The 19,880-nt window shown below is 45.2% G+C and overlaps 1 protein-coding gene across 2 annotated transcripts; it reads left to right on the top strand.

Annotated features, from left to right (window-relative positions):
* The first annotated feature begins 254 nt into the window (after positions 1 to 254).
* On the top strand, positions 255 to 15,466 carry LOC119386989 (G2/mitotic-specific cyclin-B3). Of its 2 annotated transcripts, none has more exons than XM_037654288.2 (8): positions 255 to 508; positions 902 to 979; positions 3,290 to 3,570; positions 5,938 to 6,115; positions 8,292 to 8,603; positions 10,240 to 10,461; positions 12,119 to 12,249; positions 15,170 to 15,466. In XM_037654288.2, exons 2-8 carry the CDS (start codon positions 923 to 925, stop codon positions 15,225 to 15,227), a joined length of 1,239 nt encoding a protein of 412 aa, XP_037510216.1. In that variant the 5' UTR covers positions 255 to 508; positions 902 to 922; the 3' UTR covers positions 15,228 to 15,466. The 2 variants fall into 2 exon arrangements, with proteins under 2 accessions (XP_037510216.1, XP_049269288.1); XM_049413331.1 differs by having other exon boundaries at positions 255 to 512.
* Positions 15,467 to 19,880: the final 4,414 nt, after the last annotated feature.

The raw sequence follows: 19,880 nt of genomic DNA, 5'->3' as shown, positions 1-19,880 counted from the left end.
AGTACACACGGATAACCAAATTAACCATCATCTGAAGAGTGAGTCGTCCCATGGGACGCCGTCTATTCTGGTCTATTCGCCGACTTGTCAGTCGTATGCACAATTTATACGTATAATTGCGATAATGCGAGCATTACAAAGAACGCTGTTGATACCACGATTATTTAATGCCACTCTAATGAAAACGACGAAAGCTGACGAAAGTGCGCAACTTTCGCGTGCACGCATGCCTACGCGCGCGCACGTGCCACCTGATTGGCCGGTTCACGCAACGAACCGCAGGACGACGGCCATTCGTCCAGGGCATTCAGGGGGCTGCCTATGGTGGTAACTTCAAAACAGACGTTGGCCCCTCCTTGTCGGTTGTAGCGGTGCGTGCATCGTTGCAGTAGTTGCTGCCGTCACTGAAGATTTTCTGGATACACCGTCGCAGCCACCGTCATCCACAAGCTGCGCCGTAGCGCTACAAAGACCGTGAGAAACCCCCTAAAGCAACAGCAGCTGGATCGTAAGTTTCACCGCGCAAAATAGGGCGCGCGGTTACTTGCCCGGCATCCCAGTGCCGCCACGTTATCACGGCTTCGACGACGAGTGAGGCTTTGATTTTGCTCACCGAGCATTCCTTACCTTTTCGTCTTAGACTGGGGGTTCGTTTGAAATCAGCCCGGCGTCTTATTATTTTGTCACCGACGTAGCTTGCGCTCGCCTACGGGCTCCGAACCGTTGCGCCGTGTGTTCATTTGCTCCGGGTCTCTGCAGTGCTCTACGAATAGTGTCGGTGTCCCGTTTATAGAGCCATCTTCAGCCATTCGGGTGCACTGTGTTGCGAGCAGCGTGGATGCACGGTTTTTGAAAGAGTCCCATACGTGTTCGAAACATGCGCACTCTTTTGTGTTCGCAGCCCTCCCCCCACTAAGCAACGATGGCGACGAAAACATCCAGACAGCTTCAGATGCTCGCAGAAAACGCCCGCAAACAGGTAAGCATGTTGCGAGTGCTATGTAACCTTAGCATTTTCATTCTTATATCCATTTTAGTAAGCGCGTGGAAGTATGAAATTGCTGCTTAGAGACCGAATGTTACGCAGAGGCATAAAGGTTCCCGGTACTTCACCTGCGAAGCGCCGACTTGTTCCAATGCGCGTTTGGAACAAGCGTTAAAAATGCACACGTGGCGATAGCATTGGCTTCGCCAGTTGTGGATAGCCGCTAACAAAACCGTGCCCATACTGTTCACTTGGCGTGGCTTCTCGCGGCCTATCACGACCGTTTGAGGAGGGGGCGTGCTTTTGCAGCGCGCAGAGCTCGTGTGCTTTTCCTTTCTTTTTGATGGAGCTACCCAAAGTCAGGTTAAAAATAAATATTTTAACCCAGCTGGTCACTAAAACCGGCGCGACTTCGCACGTATTACTGCATTGGCGTTCGCTACTGTGCTGACTAAGCATTCTTACCAAAGTCAGGTCCCGTCTTTTGTCGTATGCATGTGTACAACCTGCTTTAACATTTCGTAGACAAGCTACGAAATTTGCTGTCCTTGCATTGAGCTTAACCGAAAAATCGCGACGGGGTTTCTGGGACATGTGTTCATGACGAGAAAATGGGCCTGGGACAGCTTTAATTCATCTACATGTTCATCAAGTAGTTCTTTAATAATGAAAAATAATATTTCATTGCTGGCAGCAAGTTTTATATTTAGTCTGGCCAAAATATCAATACAATCTAGTTTAAAGAAGTATGCAAACTGGCCTAATAGCATTTTGTTTGCTTCTTAGCTAAAAACAATGTCGTTTGAAGTGAGTCATAGAATGCCTGAAGTAGTGCAGTTGAACGTTTTAGACGTTGGCTTTACAATACTAAGAACAGTTACAACATGCTGGTCTATAGTGCTTCTTGTGTATTAGTGTGAACAAGAATAGCTGCATATGAGCAAATTTTTGACTGGCAATAAATGTTCTGGTCCCTTGGTTCATACTGTGGTGGCTTAATGGCCATGGGCATGAAACCTGTTCCAATTCAGAGCCTCCACATCAGCATTTCAAGGTGGGAGGTGAAATGCAGAAGCTTTTGTGCACTTATATTTAAGTGCACATTAAATCTGCCATGATGTTTTGGGGCATTGTATTCAAGGTAAATTTAAGATGGGTCTGAACCTTAGTTGAAATGTAAACTTTATTGTAATGTTTTTTTTTTTCACTTGGACATATAGGACTTGCATAGCCATTGCAGTTTAAGTGCACAGGTTCAATGCCCTTGTGGTGTGTTTGATGATGCTGCTCACCCAGAGCTTGCTTATAATTGTAGCTCAGCTCTGCTTGAGTTTTTTATACTTGCAGCCAAAGAGTTGTAGCAGGCAGAGCAATTGCAGTTCTAGTTGTAATTCTCCAGTCTCGTGAGTAAAGACTGGAGTAAGATCACATTGTTGGTACACGATTGGGACGCGAGTAGTACCCCTACAAATGAATCTGCAGCAGGGGCAAATTTAAGATTTTTTGCGGTGCTGCATGGAAATCAACACCATCTTGTTTGGCCACTAGTTGCACCAAAGGCAACACTGTTCCTCAAATGCAAAGTTTGGAATTCATTTTTAGCAATGACATTGTAGCTGTTACAGAGATAAATTTGTGTTTCCCTATCTGCAACTATACAAGTAGCTGCAGGGTTGTCTTGCTCTTCAGTCTCTTATTACATGCCAAGCCCTCTGCCTCAGTCTTCCTTTTGCGCAATGTCTTTGTGAACGTGAAATTGGTGGCCGTTTCTTGGGCAAGTTGGAATAGCATACTGTATATTTACTGTACACTGCGAGATGAAAAACAGGTGTGTGCTGGAGCCGACGTTTCAACAGGCAGACTCTTCTTCAAGGCTGCAACTGAAGGCAAGTCTGCTTGTTGAAACATCGGCTCCGGCAACACCCCAGGGTGTGTTCACGAATTTTCAATCTCTTTAAGTTTCCATCTTCCCCTGAACTTCTGCCTCACTGTGTCCTTGTTTTTAAAGCATGTCCAGAAATAGTGAAGTTGATGGTTTGACCATGTGTGTCTCCATCATTCCTCACGAAGGTGTTGTGCTTGGTTTTTTTTCAATGGCGTCACGTGTAGTAAGCCCATGGCTGGTATAACGCAGTGAATCTTTCATATAGCCCGCAGCGCTAGCTGGTTACTTCACTTGAGTACTTGCATGGTGCTGCTCAATGCCAGCAGTGTCTGTACAGCATTTGATGCTGTTGCTACTTGCGCTCTGCCTGTAAATGACTCGAGTGTTGCAAGCCTGGTGGGTCCCACTCTTCGCTGCAGGGAACGCAAGGCCCGGTATCCCAAAAGCGGCCGGCCGAGAACTCCCCGGAGAAGGCCTCATCGCGGAAACGTGCAATTCTGGGCGACATCACCAACCCCAACCACAAGGCAATAGTGGCCGCAGCGGCCAAGAAAGATGGCGGCCTGATCAAGCCGGGGCCCAAGAAGACCGTGCTTAGGGCACGGAATGCCGCAGCAGCTGCTGCTGCAGCTGCCGCACGTAAGGTCGTAGTCAAAGCAGCCACTGCCACCGCGGTTGCCGCCAAGCCCCTGCCAGAAAAGTGAGTCTCTTCTGGCTTTTGCATGCTCGTCCCAATGTGAGCTTCCGAACAGCATTGCATGGTGCACAAACCCTTGAATTCTGCAATAATAGAAAATGTTTTTCTATTGATTATGCAGGGAATGGCTCCGCATTCAAAGTAAATGACACTCAGTGAAAGAAAAAAGTTTAGACTGGCAACGTATTGCCTCAAATTTTGATTTACTCGCTACAATGTGCATGACTGGGGGAGGGAGGTCACTGTGCCAAAGAGAAGTGTTTAATTAGAAGAGAACGTGAAGGGCAAGCTTCAATTTGTGAAAAAGTTCTCTACCTGCAGCATCTGTACTTTATTGAGACATCACACATTTTTGTCGTGTTACGATGTGGGAAAGGCAATTCAGTATTTCCTTCCCCCTTTCTAAAATATTGTCACCTTTACTGATTAATAGGGTGAAAATGAAATAGACCTGATCCTCGCTGCAGCAAACTCCTATACGCAAGAATGCAGTAAAGCCAATATTGAAATTGATACGCAAGCATCTTGCTGGTTTCCCACAGTGCTGATGCAACAAAATGTTCATATAACATTAAGTATTGCATGAACATTAGTTTCATTATCCGAAAAATAAGTAAATATGTGCACATCGTACTGAACCAGTTATTAAATGCCATGCTCTGAGAGGTATAGAAAGCTTATTTGGGATGTCTTTTTCTCGCACAGAAGCCATCGTCCTGCTTGCCTGTTTCTTTTCTCGAAAACTGTGCACTCGCTACTTTCCTATTGAAAATACTGTGTCATGCTGCGACAGCACACACTGTTCGCGACCTGGAATAACACAGCGATAACACAAGAAAATGTGTGCAAGGTTGAAGAGCGAATAGGGGTAGCCAATATTCTGACATTACACGAAAAAAGTATATATGTGGAGCTGGGCTGGCCAGATTAATGCATAGGACAGATAATTGTTAGTCGGAGTGAATGGAATGGGTACCAAGGTATGGCAAGTGCAGTAGATGGTGGCAAGAGAATTCTGTGATGTGATGACATTGGAAAGTTCACATTCATAGATTGAACCAGTTCACTCAATACTGGGTAAATTGAAGATCATTGGGGGAGTTTTCATTCTGCAAAAGACATGAAATGGGCTTATATTGATGATTTATTTCCATAAGTCACTTTTCAAGTATAGTAAATTTCGATAGCGGATCTCAAAAAACTTGGAGGACGCTTGAGCTTCACCTTCAAGAGTAGGACGCTATAGCATAATCAGGCCCCGTGTACATAGCCTTCTCAATTGCTAGCCTGGCTTCGGTTCTCGGTGCGTACCTCAACAGTGCCACAAGGAAACTAACATCTGTGCACGTAACATTGGTCGTTTCAAACTATCCTAGAATGCCTACTGCATGTACAGTTGCGCAGTACCCACTACGCCATAATTTTGTGAATCGCGCGAAGGGCCCACTACGCATCCGCAAGGCAACACTCGAACCTACGCAGCTGCCCACTTTGTTGATGCTTTTGCTGATCGTGATGATTAAGCTTTGTAATGGGTGGGCCTTTAAAACACCCACTCATTGCGCAGTTCACATGTTTTGACGCCTGGCACGATTCTACGCTTCTCCCATGCGATATTACATGCGTTAAGTAGACTCCTCCCACTACATGACATTCATATAGCGCTTTTCTCCGAAGTAGTTTCACGCAGACGGCCTGGGTTCCATTCTCACTTTAACCGAAGATATTTATTATTTTATTTGCATCTTTCTTGATTTTTCGGTCTCGGACATATGCTGATTCTTTGCTCACAACCAACGACGCCGACACTGGAATTGCTCTGAAACGAGCTCTTTAACGCTGTCTCATTAATACAGACAGGATGCCAGAAATGAATATTGTAAACCTTTGAATAGTTTTCGAACAATGGGCCATCATATTCATTATTTGTGACATTTTCATCCTGTATGTTCACATAGCTTGCCAGTTTGTCATTAGATTACACAATGTAAAGCATTGTTTATGGAAACTACAAATGGAGCATAAGTTTACTGGCATGCTTGGGACACAATCGTGAGGGCACATGATGGTGATTTAGCCAGAGAAATGAAGCTCTTTAATGCTCAACTGCCTAACCTTTTTTTTGTCTGCTATGGCTGTAAAGACATCATCTGTACAAAGGTGGTAATTCGGGATAGTTGGTTGTTCATGATCTTAAAAAAAACAGTGCAAGAAAACCGGACAAACACAAAGAACACTTTTTTGTCTCCATTTGTCCGTTGTTTCTGCACGTTTTCTTTTTTTTCTTTTTTGAACATCATCTGTGCAGCTTTGTAGCTCATGCTTTGCGGTTCAGTGCATAATGGTACCTTTACATTTTGCTTTTTGTAGAACTGCTACAAGTTCCAAAGAACCACAGACGTCTACTGTCTTGCCCACTGTTTCGGAAGTACGGCAATGCTCTGAGCTGCCAGAAGGAGTAGCAGACTTCGACCTCGAGTCTCAAGATGAGCCATTCTCGGAGTCCACATATGCGGCCGACATCTTCAAGTACTACAAGGAACGCGAGGTGAGAATGAGTGAAAGAAACTCTCAGGAGGAAACCTTGAGCCATGTAAAAAGCCTACTTTTAGACATTGTCGACAAGGAAAGCCACTATGCTAATTTTAAAGATGATAGTGTTTCTTAAGATACTTGTACGCATAAATTTTGGTCTGTCTGTCTGTCTGTCTGTGACACGATTCAGCCACCCGGCCAAAGTTTAAGCACGCTGAACAACCAGCCATCTTGAACTGGTAGGTGCGTTCATACTTGTAAACATTGTCGATCAAACAGCGAATATTACGCATATCTGAGGCGCAACATCAATACGCAAGTATTAGGCGGTGTGTTCCTTTACTAGAAAATACATAGGTACGTAATTCTAAAGACACTAGTGTTTCTTAGGCTCCGCTGAAAATGCCACACTATGCACAAAAAAGCCCTCTGCAGACGATATGGTGCTGCCACCTGGCAGTGGCCCTGGGAACAGCATCATGGGTGGCTGCGGATGAGACCAGGACTCATGTAGTACGGCCGGTAGAAGACTAACGTCTTTCAACGACATTTTCAGCGAAGCCTGCAGATACGCGGCCAATTTTTTTGCTTTTGAAATGTAAGCTGCAATGTTGCTGAGACTAATTTTGAGATCTCCATCATTGTTGCTCACTGGAAGTGATGCATGACTTCAGGAGTACGCAACTCCTTATCACGACCTTTGACCCCATGCTGCGCTGAAAGTATTGGAAGCGACATGTTGGGACTTATCTTGCATCTGCCGACCACAAGGCTCTCTTCTCTCTTCATGGGCTTAGGTGCTATTATAAGCTGCTAGAAAGAAAATTAGACAATTTGACTTGAAAGAAATTGTCGATAAGTACTTGCCAACTTGCCATATTTCTCTTTGAAACTCCTGTATTGTGACCAACCCTCTAGGTTGTATGGACACAATCACAAATCTCCTGAAAACGTGCCCAATCGCACAGTTATGTAAATAAAAATAAAATAAAAAAAAATACAGTACATCCACATTGCCATTTTCATTATATGCTTGATTATCTAACCTAAGTGTGACTTTAATCTACGCAGTTTGTGTGCAGGTCTAACCTTGTTTTGGATTCATATAGACATTGAGTGTGCGTGAAACAAGTCTAATATGCCAACAAACCGTTTTCTTAGGTCAACTTCTCTGCAATACACAAGTGTTGTACGGTGATGCATATTGAGAGTGGAAAAGATGTCGCTGCTGCAGAACATGGTACATTCTTAATTACACATGCTCATGTAGACATTGTATATGTGCAACAGTACGACTGCTGAAGCTTTACTTGGCAATGGTTCATTCTGACATTGCCATGGCAGTGCCAAATGAAATGTCACAGCATCCCCAGGTTTTTAGGAGTGCAAGATCGACAGGAGTTGGTGCTCATGAAGGTGTTTTCTGTCTTGGCATGTTTTCCGATATAGGATGTTTTGTGGCTTGTATCTGTTCGTGGCAAATCGATTCTGTGGAAGCCTGCAGGTTAATGTTCATGAAAGAGAATTGTTGTCTACCTATTCATATAATGAAACTAGTCGAAGAGTTCTCGGTAGAGCTGTGCAAATAGCAAAATTCTGGGTGACAAGTGAATTTGAATATTGAAGTGCGAGTGTGAATCGAATCGAATATTTTTCTAATATTTCTAATAAAAGGCAGCTTTGCCACAATACGGGGGTGTGATGAGGTGAAGCATATTGAAAATTTAGGGGCCACATCCAATCGGACGACTATAATGGCCAAGTTCGACCGTAACGGAGCTTGAAAGGCAGCTTTGCCGCAATACGAGAGTGTAATGAGGTGAAGTATATTGAAAATCTGAAGGGTTCACTTTCAATCGGATGTTGACTGTATTCGTTTTTGGGAAGTTCGAATAGTAAAATTCCAGTGCGAATTGAATAGCAAACACTATCCGAAAAATATTCCAAATTTCGAATATTTGCACACCCCTAGTTCTCGGAGAACTCACCTTGGGCCAGGACTTGTTCTTGTCATTTGGGAAGTGTCATTTTTGTCATTTGGGTAGCTTTGTGCTGCAAATGGGTGAATGCCTATTTTTCCTTTCATCTCTGTTCTTACAATTTTGGTGTGCCTGTCGGAGGTTCCGTTTACCCAGAACATTCAAGTTTTTCCCTCTAACCATCTTGTCACACTGTTGTTCTTGTGGCAGGGGTCGTTCCGGGTATCCAAGTACCTCGATCGGCAGGAGGAGCTCTCGGTAGGCATGCGGTCAGTACTCGTCGACTGGATGGTGGAGGTGCAGGAGAACTTTGAGCTCAACCACGAGACCCTCTACCTGGCGGTCAAGTGTGTCGACCGGTACCTGTCCCTGGAGCCCTGCTCCAAGACCCAGCTACAATTGCTGGGAGCCACCGCTCTGTTTGTGTCTGCCAAGTTTGACGAGCGCTGCCCACCGTCTGTCAGGGACTTCCTCTACATCTGTGACGATGCCTACAGCCATGATGAACTCATTGCCATGGAGGTATGACATTCACATTTTCACCTTCTTTGCGCTACAGGGCAGTGAGGGTATACAACTAAGCACCGTCCACTAAACTTAGTTTCTGTGGCAGCCGAAGAACGACATAGCCAATTGGCAACGTAGGGGTGGTTGCCATAGCAATGCCCTAGCAGCACTTGGCCTGACGTCCTTAGTGCCTTTTTGTCAGTGATCACCGAGCCAAGCATCGAAATTATCGCTAGGCCTTGTCATCTGACAGTACAATATCTTTAAGGGGAGATGCGGGTTGAAAAATCGCGATTTTTTTCGAAAAAGTTGAATTTGTGTTTTGTTGTGTTTTGTATTCCTCCAAGCCTCCTCTTTAATATATTAAAGAATCGAAGCTAAGAATCAACTAGAAGTTATCAAAAAATGCAATAAAAGCCCTCGTGGTGGCTCGTGAAAGCGCGAATTTACCCAAATTTTATGCACGCAGCATTTCACTCTACGGCGTTGCCAGCTTTTGAATTTTCACGGGTATGTAGGCCTAACCCTCTTCCCCAGAGCCCACTTCAATGCGGCTTTCTTGCTGAAAATACAGAAAAAAAAAATTGTTTCCCCACCGTAGTCTAGCGTAGCGTCGACTGTAGTCTATCTTTCAGACATGTTTTTTCTCGGTTCTTCATTTTGCTGCATTTTCAGAGTTTGTGCACTAAAATTTGTTAACTTTATGTAGTCGGAACGTAATAAAATTTGGCATGCTTATAGTTTAACATGTCCTGAATTTAAAGAAACAACTTTCAGTTTTCCACAAGCATATTCAGCAAGATGATTTCATAAATTTCTTCCTTGAGAATGGTAAAACTGAAACTTACCTAGCATTGGAATTTTTTTATAGGCTAACACACATATGTTACCCTATGTTTTCTAGCTTTATTGAATTCCTCAATTCATTATGCTGAGCAATATGAGCTATTTCTTTAGTGTTTTTGGTGCTCAATATTGTTGCCTAAGCTTGCACAAAATTCACTGTTTTCACAAATGCATGGGCTGCAAAAAATTAACCAAATAAAAGCAGATTTGAAAAGAGGAGCTCAAATTCTATAAATGGTGGAAGTTTCATTGAGCTATTACAAATACTTAAAGAAACAATTTTCCGAGGAGCACCTCCCCTTAAACGAAACCGGAACAAAGTGGGAAAATGTTTCATAACAAGAGTGTCATTTACTGAGAAAGACGTGTGAGGGTGTAGTACCCAACATGTTTGTAAATTTCTTCTTAGGATTGCCTCTGTATTGAAATGTAATAAAATACTCGGGTAACGGTTCACTTGTTCTTTGTTGGAAAACTATTGTGAACAACTGTACAGTTTTTTCCCCCCAAAGTATGGTCAAAGTTCAGAAGTTATGAAATGTGCGAAGAAGTGTTTTCGGCGGCTGAAATTTGCATATCTTTTTTTTTTTAAGCAAACAATGTTTGTTTTCGCAAAATAGTGATTGCACAAAAGTAACTTTAGAATCGTTGTGCGTTCAATACCTGTCTAAAGTAAATTTGATCAACATTAAGAATGGTTACCAGGGCAACCTGTTCACCCTGAAGCCCTGTACTATGGTATCTTTTACTACTCATCTAATGAACTGTCCACCTTGCCTCTTTTCCCGCGCATTTCCATGAACAGACCCACCTGCTAAAAAAGTTGGACTTCGAGCTGGGAGTGCCGGTCTCTTACCGGTTCTTGCGGCGGTATGCGCGCTGTGCAAAGTTGCCCATGGAGATCTTGACGCTGGCGCGCTACGTGCTCGAGAGCTCCCTGCTCGACTACTACTTGGTGGACCAGAGGGAATCCAAGATGGCCGCTGCAGCTTTGCTGCAGGCCTTGCTCATGAAGGGCTGCTCCTGGGTGAGTGCACAACCTCCCTGACCTATCTCCGCAAACTTTGTGCTCATGCATGATTCACTGTCACCACATTGTTGAGTGGTGCGCATGCACAGATACAAATGGCGGAGGCTGAGATTTTTAAAGCTGAAAGGTTGGCAGTCCAAGTAGTTTGAGAATGTGGATTATACAGCTCTGCTCTGGATCAATTCAAGGTCTGTGAATTGACTGGCATAGGTTGGCAAACACACTCACGAGTCTACTCACTCACTCAGAATGGGCCTTGAATCTGAGCGATGAGCAGTAGTTTGGCAAGTCTGAGTCCGAGTGAGTAAGGTGGAAGGAAATTTTGGTCGAGTGAGAACTAAGCGCAAAATATATTTCTTAAATGAGTCCGAGTGAGCCCCATATTTTTTGCTGACCTATGGTCCTTTCAACTCGTCATTCAATTTAAGCGTTATGTCGACTCTAGTCTACTTGCACATTAATGAAATAGCGTTCATATGCCACCTCAATATTTAATGGTCAGAGGCATGAGTTAATTATGGAAGAGGGGTAGGGTGCCTTGACCTCCCCCCGCAAACTCGTTCATGGGAAGTTCTTGACAATAATATCTCGTTCGAGTCACCTCTTTCGATAAAAATGTCCTTACTGGATTGCAACCACTGAAAACTTGTACTTGAAGGTACGGGATAAAAATGCACCACATGGAACACAGATATTGAGATATTGATGTTAAAGAGCATTGACACCGTGATTGATGAAGCTAATTATACGCTAACGGACTCATGAGTCGACTCACTCAGACTTGGATCGAGCAGAGTGTCTGAGTGAGCCCTACGGGCAAGATAAATTTCGTGAGTGAGTGAGTGAGCTCCACATTTTTTGCCGAGCTATGTTGACTGGTGAGGGTCAAACGTGGATGTGTGTACGAGCTCAAGATGCACCTCTATTTCGCAGGCAAGAAGTTTAGCCTTGGTGGTGTGATCGCCATTTCATGTCGAAAACACTATTAGCAGAACTACCTTACGGAACTCGTATATACATTATACAGGGTTTTATCTCAATATTTCGCACGCATTATCCTAATCTTCCATTATCTTTGGGTAACAAGACGTTGCACATTGTTCCGTGCACTTGGTCACACTTTCTATTTTTAAGTGTTGTTTATCTACCTTCATTGGGTGCTGTGATGCAAACAGAAAGTTGAAGCCACGACAGAGCTGTGCCTGGCATTCCAACTATCGTCTTGGTTCTCGATTGCTTTGCTGCACAACGGCAGCAAGTTAAATTTAGGCCACACTTACTACAGTGGTGCGAAAAGTTTAAGGGACTTTATGCTCACGATGGCCAAAAAGAGACGTTTTGCAAGCAGCAAGAGAAGCTTCAGGGATCCATAGAAAAGTGTTCTCCCATAAATGGAAAAAGACTTGGCAGCATACATAAAGTGGCAATGGTGTCTGTATCTTGCTGTAAACATCCGAGCTACTGCAGTACAACGGACGTACGGTAACTGTCATAATGACTCGTACCATCTCTGAAGCTAGCTACCGTCTTTTTTTTTATTAATCGTTTGCCTTCTGTTACAGTGAGGTATTGTTTGATTTTTGTCATTGTATATACTTGCCAGAGTTTCAGTAAACACTAGACCTATTCTAATGTACTTTGTGGCCTATTGCAGAATCCAACGCTGCAATACTACTCTGGCTACAAGGCTGAAGAACTGACAAACTTGCAGCAACATCTCAACCAGTTCCTGCACCAGCAACAAAAGGGCAACCTTGATGCCATCCGCTCCAAATACTCGCACAAGTGAGTTTATTGCACCATACAGGCAGTCATGTGTGTGCTACAAAGCCATGAAATAACCAAACGATTTGCTAGAGTGGTGTGATGAATGACAGTTCAGACACACAAGCTTGCTTGACAAGAATGTTTTATCTCGACATGGGCACGGAAGTACTTTGTGCATGCAAAACTTGCTGTCATGCATACAAGACTAACGTGGGTGTGAGAGTTTAGGCAAAGCTGCATAGTGCAGGGATGCAACAGCTGCGCCAAGCTGTGCCAAAACCATGAAATTTGTTAAAATTGCGCCAAAATGCCCGACCAGCTTAAAATTTTCTCAGTTGCGCAAATTTGAGGGAGAAATGGAGGCCGCGTTGGCCATCTGCAGTGTGGGCACAGTCATCCAATACAGATGCGCAGAACCTAACCCCGCCGCGAAAGAAAAGAAAAAAAGTCTGTTTCATCGCAAGGGCGAAGCAACGAATGCGATAGCAACAAATTGTAATGTTATACGAAGTGAGGCTGGCAGCAAACTGTTTTGTACCCGATCTCGCGTGAAGGCAGTTTCAGATGACACAAAACAGAGCGATTTTCAGGCTGCGAATTCGCTCGCAGCGAAAACTGCCGATTGCTCTCGCCGCAGCGGTCAGCGGCGAGCTACCAACCTGTTGGAAATTTTTCGCTCTTTTCGCAACGGCGGAGTGATTTTTCAGTCGAGACCCGTCGAAATTGCACCGACCCGGTCGAGCCGTCGAAACTGCGCCAGCGAGTTTGCTTTAATTATGGCCGTTGTTGCGTATTCTCAAGTGAATATAGATTGGAAACTGTTTTTAAAAGACAAGACACGCGTGCTCCTCGCTACCGGTGATGAAAAGTCAAGAATATCATAACGCACAGGTTGTTACATTACATTTGAAAATTATGCAGTCTGCCACAAACAGCGGCAGCATTGCGCGCTGTGCCAGTCGCAAAGAGAAAATCGCAGACCATTCGCAGTCCATGTGAAATGAAACCGCCATTAGCGGCAGTTGTGAACAGAGCAAATAGAACGAACCGAGCGATTTTCTTCGCTGCAATCGCGGCATGTGAAACAGCCTTAAAAGGGTCCTGAACCACTTTTCCAAGTAATGATCTAATGACCTCAGTATCGGAGTTTACTGCCTCCCGAATCGATTGCCGCAAAAATTTCTCGAATCCGTCAAGAATGAGCGGAGTTACGAGGTTTTGGCGCACGCTCTCAGCGCTTTCTCTCTTTTCTCGTGCCGACGAGCGCACTGGAAGCTACATAGGGAGGGATGGCATGGGGGAAAGAAGTTACGTCAGCGCGCGTCATGAAACGCGATCGCTCTCCCGCTGTGGTTTGCGTGTGCGAGTGCGGCTACCATGTACTGAGGAGTGCGGCGCCGGCAAGTGGCGGCACCCCGTGCAAGAAGTGCATCTGATCCAAACGCCGCTCTCGATTTATGTCTGCTTTCGGCCAATAAGCGTGCTATGTCTCTTGCGACGTAAACTGGCAGATCCGCGACGTCAACGTGCAGACGCCCCGCCCACTGACGAGAGTGAGAACCGGCCTCTGTTTGGAAAGAGGGTGCCTGGGGAAACGGCAACTTTGCGCTCTGCTTGTGGCCTTTACGCGGCGCGCACGACTGTAATATTTGGCAGAGCAGTTCATAGCCGTGTCAGCTTTCCACAGGATGTGTTTTTTCAACAAGCCCAAGGGGTGCTTCATGACCCCTTTAACTCTACAAAACATTGGTGTAAAAGAATACGGCCGCTCCAGGGAAAGATGCTCTTTCTGCAGTGGCTTCGCATTGAGAGCGCAGCACATCGCAGGATATACAAGCTGCCCGCTGATGACTGCCGAGACAGCGCGTGCGCCAGCGATCGCGACCGCGCCCTTAGAATCGAAAGTTCAATGTTGCTGCTCGAGCGACAGCCCCCCCCCCCCCCCCCCGCCCCCCTCTCGCATCTTTTCATGCTCGTTCAATATGGGCAGTGCGTTTCCTCTACGCTTCGATGGCAGGCTTCCCGAACCGAGTGGTGTTATCACATGCGCCCTCCGAGCGACGGAGATGGGCTGGCTCGTTTGATATCTGCTTCAGCTGTGTTCGTCGCCCACACTCGCGCGCTTTTACCTGCGGTAGAACATACTATGCACAGGGATGTGTTATCAATTTGGACTTTGTACAGGAGATGACGGCAAAAACTCGTCAAATTACTATTTGACAGGTCCTGCAAATGCTAATGTGGACTTAGTCATTGTTTGCACTTACTTGGTCATTGTTCGCACTGTGGGGTGGCTCAACACTCTGCTTTTATTGAATAGCAGTGTTCACGTGATTAGCTGATGTTGAATGGTTTTTACATATTTTTGTTTTCTAAAAGTAAGCCTTCTTTGTTATACTGCTCCAAATTTGGGATTCAGTTTTTTTTTTCGTAACCTGCTCCAAATTTGGATTTTTGTGTTCCAAAAGCAACATTTTGCTGCTCCAAAAATTGCTCCAAATCCTATTTCAGCTGTTGCACCCCTGATAGTGCACACATGCACTTTCAAGGCAATTAACACGAACTAAATTAATGCACTTTGGGGCACTTTACGCTATGTAGCTGCTAACTGATTGGTACCATCCCACGGCACTACGGAACACTCCATATAACCATTATATAAACAGCAGCGGTAATTTTGGATGCTACAGTCTCGCTCAATTTTTTAAAACTGATCAGTGCATGCGTGATCTTGCAAAGTCGCTGCAAACAATGTTGCTGCCATTTGATATCCTGTATTTGCACTCGTTTCCGTTATTGATGATGATGCCGCCGTGAAGTTGCTGCACCAGCTTCTTGCAAAGCCGCTGTTTTTGACAGCACTTCCTACGATTCCGTTAACTTTTGTCAGCAAAGGTTGAAGCCTTTCTAATGGTGGCTTGCTTTCTTTTCCTTTCAGGGTGTTTCACGAGGTAGCACTCACCCCCTTGTTACCAGTGGCGACGAAGACGAGCTAGGCATCTGACCGCCTCGCCAATCGCGTCTTTGTCGTGAAACTTGCCAAACCAGCCTTTTGTGCGGAAGACTGGAGACTTGGGGAGGGAATTCGCGAAGCGCGCACACGCATTGCTCATTGTGCTCTAAGATCCATGTACATAGTCATCACGCTGCCGCATCTTTTTTAGTGCTTTTATCCCAAGACTGCCCAGTTGCCAACCTGCAATTTTTAAATAAACCCAAATGTGTACAGCCATCAGAGTCGGTGTCTGCTGTTGTCAAAATGAACAACATGCCCGTTGTGCAGTGTATGCTTGTGCTTATTTTTAATTGCTCTTGATCTGCACAAAGACTGTTAGTAAGCCTACTCGTGCAGAGCAATTCTATTGGAGATTTGTATATGCTATAGCGATCTGCCAGCACTTTGGAACCCTCATCACAAGGTGCATTTAGTTTCATTTGAAGCCAATGAGATTACATGTTAATGTAACTTTTTTTTTTTGGCTACACAAGCATAGCGAGTGAGATTCAGATACAATGCTCATTCATTGAATGTTTTTCCTGATATCGTGCATGTGCAACTTCTGTAATCTTTACGACAGGGTCTTCGTAAAAATAAACTAAATTGATGCGGGAGAACAAAATCAAGATAAGCTTGTCAATGTGTTATTGAAATTGCAGCAAACCACTACATTATGACTGACGAGTGCTGTAGTGCGCGCGTATCTCACAGGAGTACGGCCACTAGCGTGGGTTCGGACTTGGTGAGCCACAGGGCCGTCGCCTCGCGTGAACTAGTGCGCCGCTGCAAACGTACGTTCTGGCGCAAACAGAGGGGCCGAGCGGCAAGTATATAGTACTGCTCTCGAGACCTGCAACACTTTATTGCCTGTGGCAACACCACAAACGCAGTACAACGCCGCTTCCAAAGGCGGCGAGAGAAGCAAAACGGGCTTAACCACACGCCGCAGAGGGAAACGGTCCCTCGTGACTATGCTGCGTACTCTCACGATCCGCGACCACAGGGCCCGATCGCTCGAGCAAGGGCAAACTCTGCTTGCGTTGGCTTCGATAGGTACGGAAAAGGACAACGGTTTCGGCATAGTAAGGCCATGCGCAAACACACTGCACCGCTCTTCGGCCTAGCGTTCGGAAAAGGGCAACGTAAGGTAAGCACTCGCTGCTGGCGCAAGGCACCGTTAGCGAACTCCGTCCAAGCGAGCCCAAACAAAGGAGCCGACGGACAGGAAAGAAAACGCATGCTTACCCTACGAAGTCCAGAGAGAGTCCGACTCCCCCGCTGCGCGAGCACGCGAAACTTGAACACGGCGCCACTGTTGAGATCCGCCGCCGGGGTGAGGGGGGGTTAACGTCACCCCCGCTCGCCCAGCGCCGTAGGACTGCGGAGGAGGGGAGTGTCATGATTGAATATGAGGATGGCAGAAATAGGCGAAAAACCCGCGCAATGGCAACGGGCAAGCCTCAATCCCCACAGTGTCCACAGATGGAGCTAGGGGACAGTCTCGGCCTGCACCGGTAGAGGGGGCCTTGCACTCGTGGGACATTGGCCATTGGTGGACAAAGCTAGAGGCAGAGGTCTCGTGTCGCATATATTGCAACATCTAACTGGGTGCACAAATCGCACGGTGCAGAAAGTCCTCTTTAAACCGCGAAAAACGTTGCCTTCAAAGCCGCATTAGTATTTTCCAACGCGGGATCTAAACAAAACCTGAGAGCGCAACTAACCCCCATATTCAGAAACGCTCCTTCACTTGAACTTGACTTGCCACCGCCTTCAACGCGTTTCGAACGCGCTGCCTTTAGGCTGTGCCGAGGCAGCACAAACGCGTTTCAAACGCACTGCTCAAGTCGGTGGCAAGTCGAGTTCAAGTCGAGGAGAGTTTCTGAATACGGGGGTAAGTGGAGCAAGGCGTCGCCAAGCAAGAAAACCTTTGATATGCCGCAATATTTTTGTAGTGAATTTCTATGGCCAACTAATTGAGAATAAAAAATATTCCAGATTGTGGCAAGCTTCGACTGTATATTGTGCACTGGTGATGCCAATCTTAAAATAGCGGATTGGTTTAACCCCTTAGCAGTTCTATTTAGAGAAATTATCTGCCTAATATGCTTATTTTATTTAAAAGGTATTCTAAAACAAGTTTGCAGGTTTCAAAAAAATATTTTTTTGAAGCACATAGAGTTAAATTAGCATTAACTGCTCATGGGAAAAGCCAGCTACGTCCAAGTAATCAATAAAAAATACAATAGCGGTGTTTGATAATATTTAGCATTCTCACAATGGTTCCATCTGATAATTTTGATCATTCCGATAGTGGCATAATCGAACGTAAAGTATTGCTTTTCTAAGATCCAAAATGGACAAATGACAGCTCTACAAGAGAAATTCAGCAGTGGGTGGACTTTATTTTGGTAATTCCACGTGCGCTGCCAGTCCAGTGGAGCATAAATTAATGTGAGTGAACATGGAAGGCGAGAGATAACGTGCTTGCCCATGCATCTGATGGTTCTGTGGTATTTTTTGGGCCACGGGGGAATATCTCAGCGAGCCCAACGTACTCGTGTTAAATAGAACTCACTTACATCATTCATATACGCGTGGTGTCACCAGCAGTCCACAATACGACAGTACTAAATAGTGCAATGCAGCCCATTCAGGCGTAGAAGGATCTCTCAACACTTGGAAGCAATGCCTCCATAGTATTAGGGCACAAGAACCTTGTGTGCAGATTCGCCACATCAAGGGCCCACAACCTGACCTGTGATGGGAAGACCCGAAGACTTCTGCCTGTGCAACAAACAAGTCTGACTGGGGTTTATTTGAAATGTTTTGCTCTCTCTTACACAGTCTTTTTTTTTTTTTATCTGCATACCTGTGCAATTCTGGTATGCCGTAAAAAAAAAAAAAACAGCCATGGAGACACAGCTAGTATTTGAAGTACTTCAATGTAAATGATCAATTAAGGCTCACTTAATATGCTTAAAGACCTTCAACCACTTCTAATAAATTTACAGTAGATTTTTACAGTTAACAAACCAGTGAGAGAGAGTGGAAAGTGATCTTGCATGCAACATCCTGTGCAAAGGCTGGAGGACTGCACAGAAACATTTTTCAGCTGATTTACTCAAGTCTGGTGTTTACCTGAGGGATGTTCAGCTGAGTGCGCATTTCATCAGCATATTGTGCATTTCATCAGCAACAATATTATCGTGCTCAAGTACAGAGAAAATAGACTTACTGAAACTGAGACTCCATTTATATCAAAATGGAAACAGTTATGCATTTGCTCTATGTCTAGTTGACAGAAAACAAATTCTTAAACACTTTTCAGTAGGAGTGTGCAAATATCCGAACTTTGCAATATATTGCTAATAGTGTTTTGCAATTCAATTCACACCGGAATCGGACTATTCGAAGTATTCGAACTTCTGGAAGCGAAATATAGTCAACGTCCGTTTTTCAGACTCCCTAGGGGCCGCGAAATCGTTCGAAAAAACGAATTCATGCTTATTTATTCCGCTCAAGCAGTCAAGTCGCCACAGCCACGTCTTAAATAGCTTCAGTGCCTCCTAGTACACATATAAGACATTTTGGTGCGTGTCCACGCTCTCGTGAATACATTCGGTACCTGCCACGAAACCTGCTTAAATATGTGCCAACCGCCAATTGCAAATTTGCGTCTTGTGATGAGTGCTGCTGATACGAGCAAAGCACGGAATAGATTACGGCTCTTTCGTATGGAGCGTTTGGAAACGATGACGTGGAACACAAAGGCTGTGGCACAAGAGTGGACGACTCGTCTGGCTTTCCATGATGCATGTGAACGACCAGCCGCGTAAAGCTGATCGTTCCTAGGTGTGTGCAGCACATTGCCCACTAAGCTGACACCGTCACTGCCAGGGCACTTGCCGTACCGTACGCACATATTTATCATGAAAGTATTCGTGATGCCTACTCCATTCCTGACAGCACATGGGCGCGGCGATGGCGAGCTGCTTATGTTTGTGAAGGCAACATGTCTGTGCGGTGCACTTGGCAGTCTCGCACAATTAAAAAGGGAGCATGAACGGCGGCGTGGCACGTTTGAGTTATACGCATACGACTGCGCTAGGCCACATGCACTACTGAGCAGCTAGCTGAAGATGCTTACCAGAAGGGTTGTCAGCGACTAAGTCATACTGGTGTGTTTGCCACATGCCGTCATCATGCCTCCGTGCATTTCCTGTACTTATCCGTAAAGACATCGTCGCACTGCACTGTGACAGTGGCCCCTTCACATTTTCTACATGCTTCACCCCATGACAGTGGCATTGTGGCAAAGCTGCCTTTCAGACTATGCTACAGCTGCAAAGGCAGAAAGTCTGAAAAATCGAACACCAAAGAGTTTCGGTGTGAGAAACTTTAGATGTTCTTATACATTGACGTCTATGGGGCAGATTAGGAACTCCAGACTCAAACGGAGTGCGCCCTTGTCTGCCACATCAGTTGGGCCTACACAGAAGTTGGAGGAGGAGAGGTTGAGGAAATAGCGTTTTTTCCTTTTGCATGTAAAGTGTTGTCGACACCAGAATGGTTGCACCAAATCATGTAAATAAATACAATTCGGCCTCTGCATTGCCTCACTCTTGATAAGCCAACTAGGGAACACCAC

The sequence above is a fragment of the Rhipicephalus sanguineus genome, chromosome 3 (genome assembly GCF_013339695.2).
Source record: "Rhipicephalus sanguineus isolate Rsan-2018 chromosome 3, BIME_Rsan_1.4, whole genome shotgun sequence".
NCBI lineage: Eukaryota > Metazoa > Arthropoda > Arachnida > Ixodida > Ixodidae > Rhipicephalus > Rhipicephalus sanguineus.
Note: the sequence above shows the minus strand (reverse complement) of the source record. Positions and strands in the feature narration are given on the sequence as shown.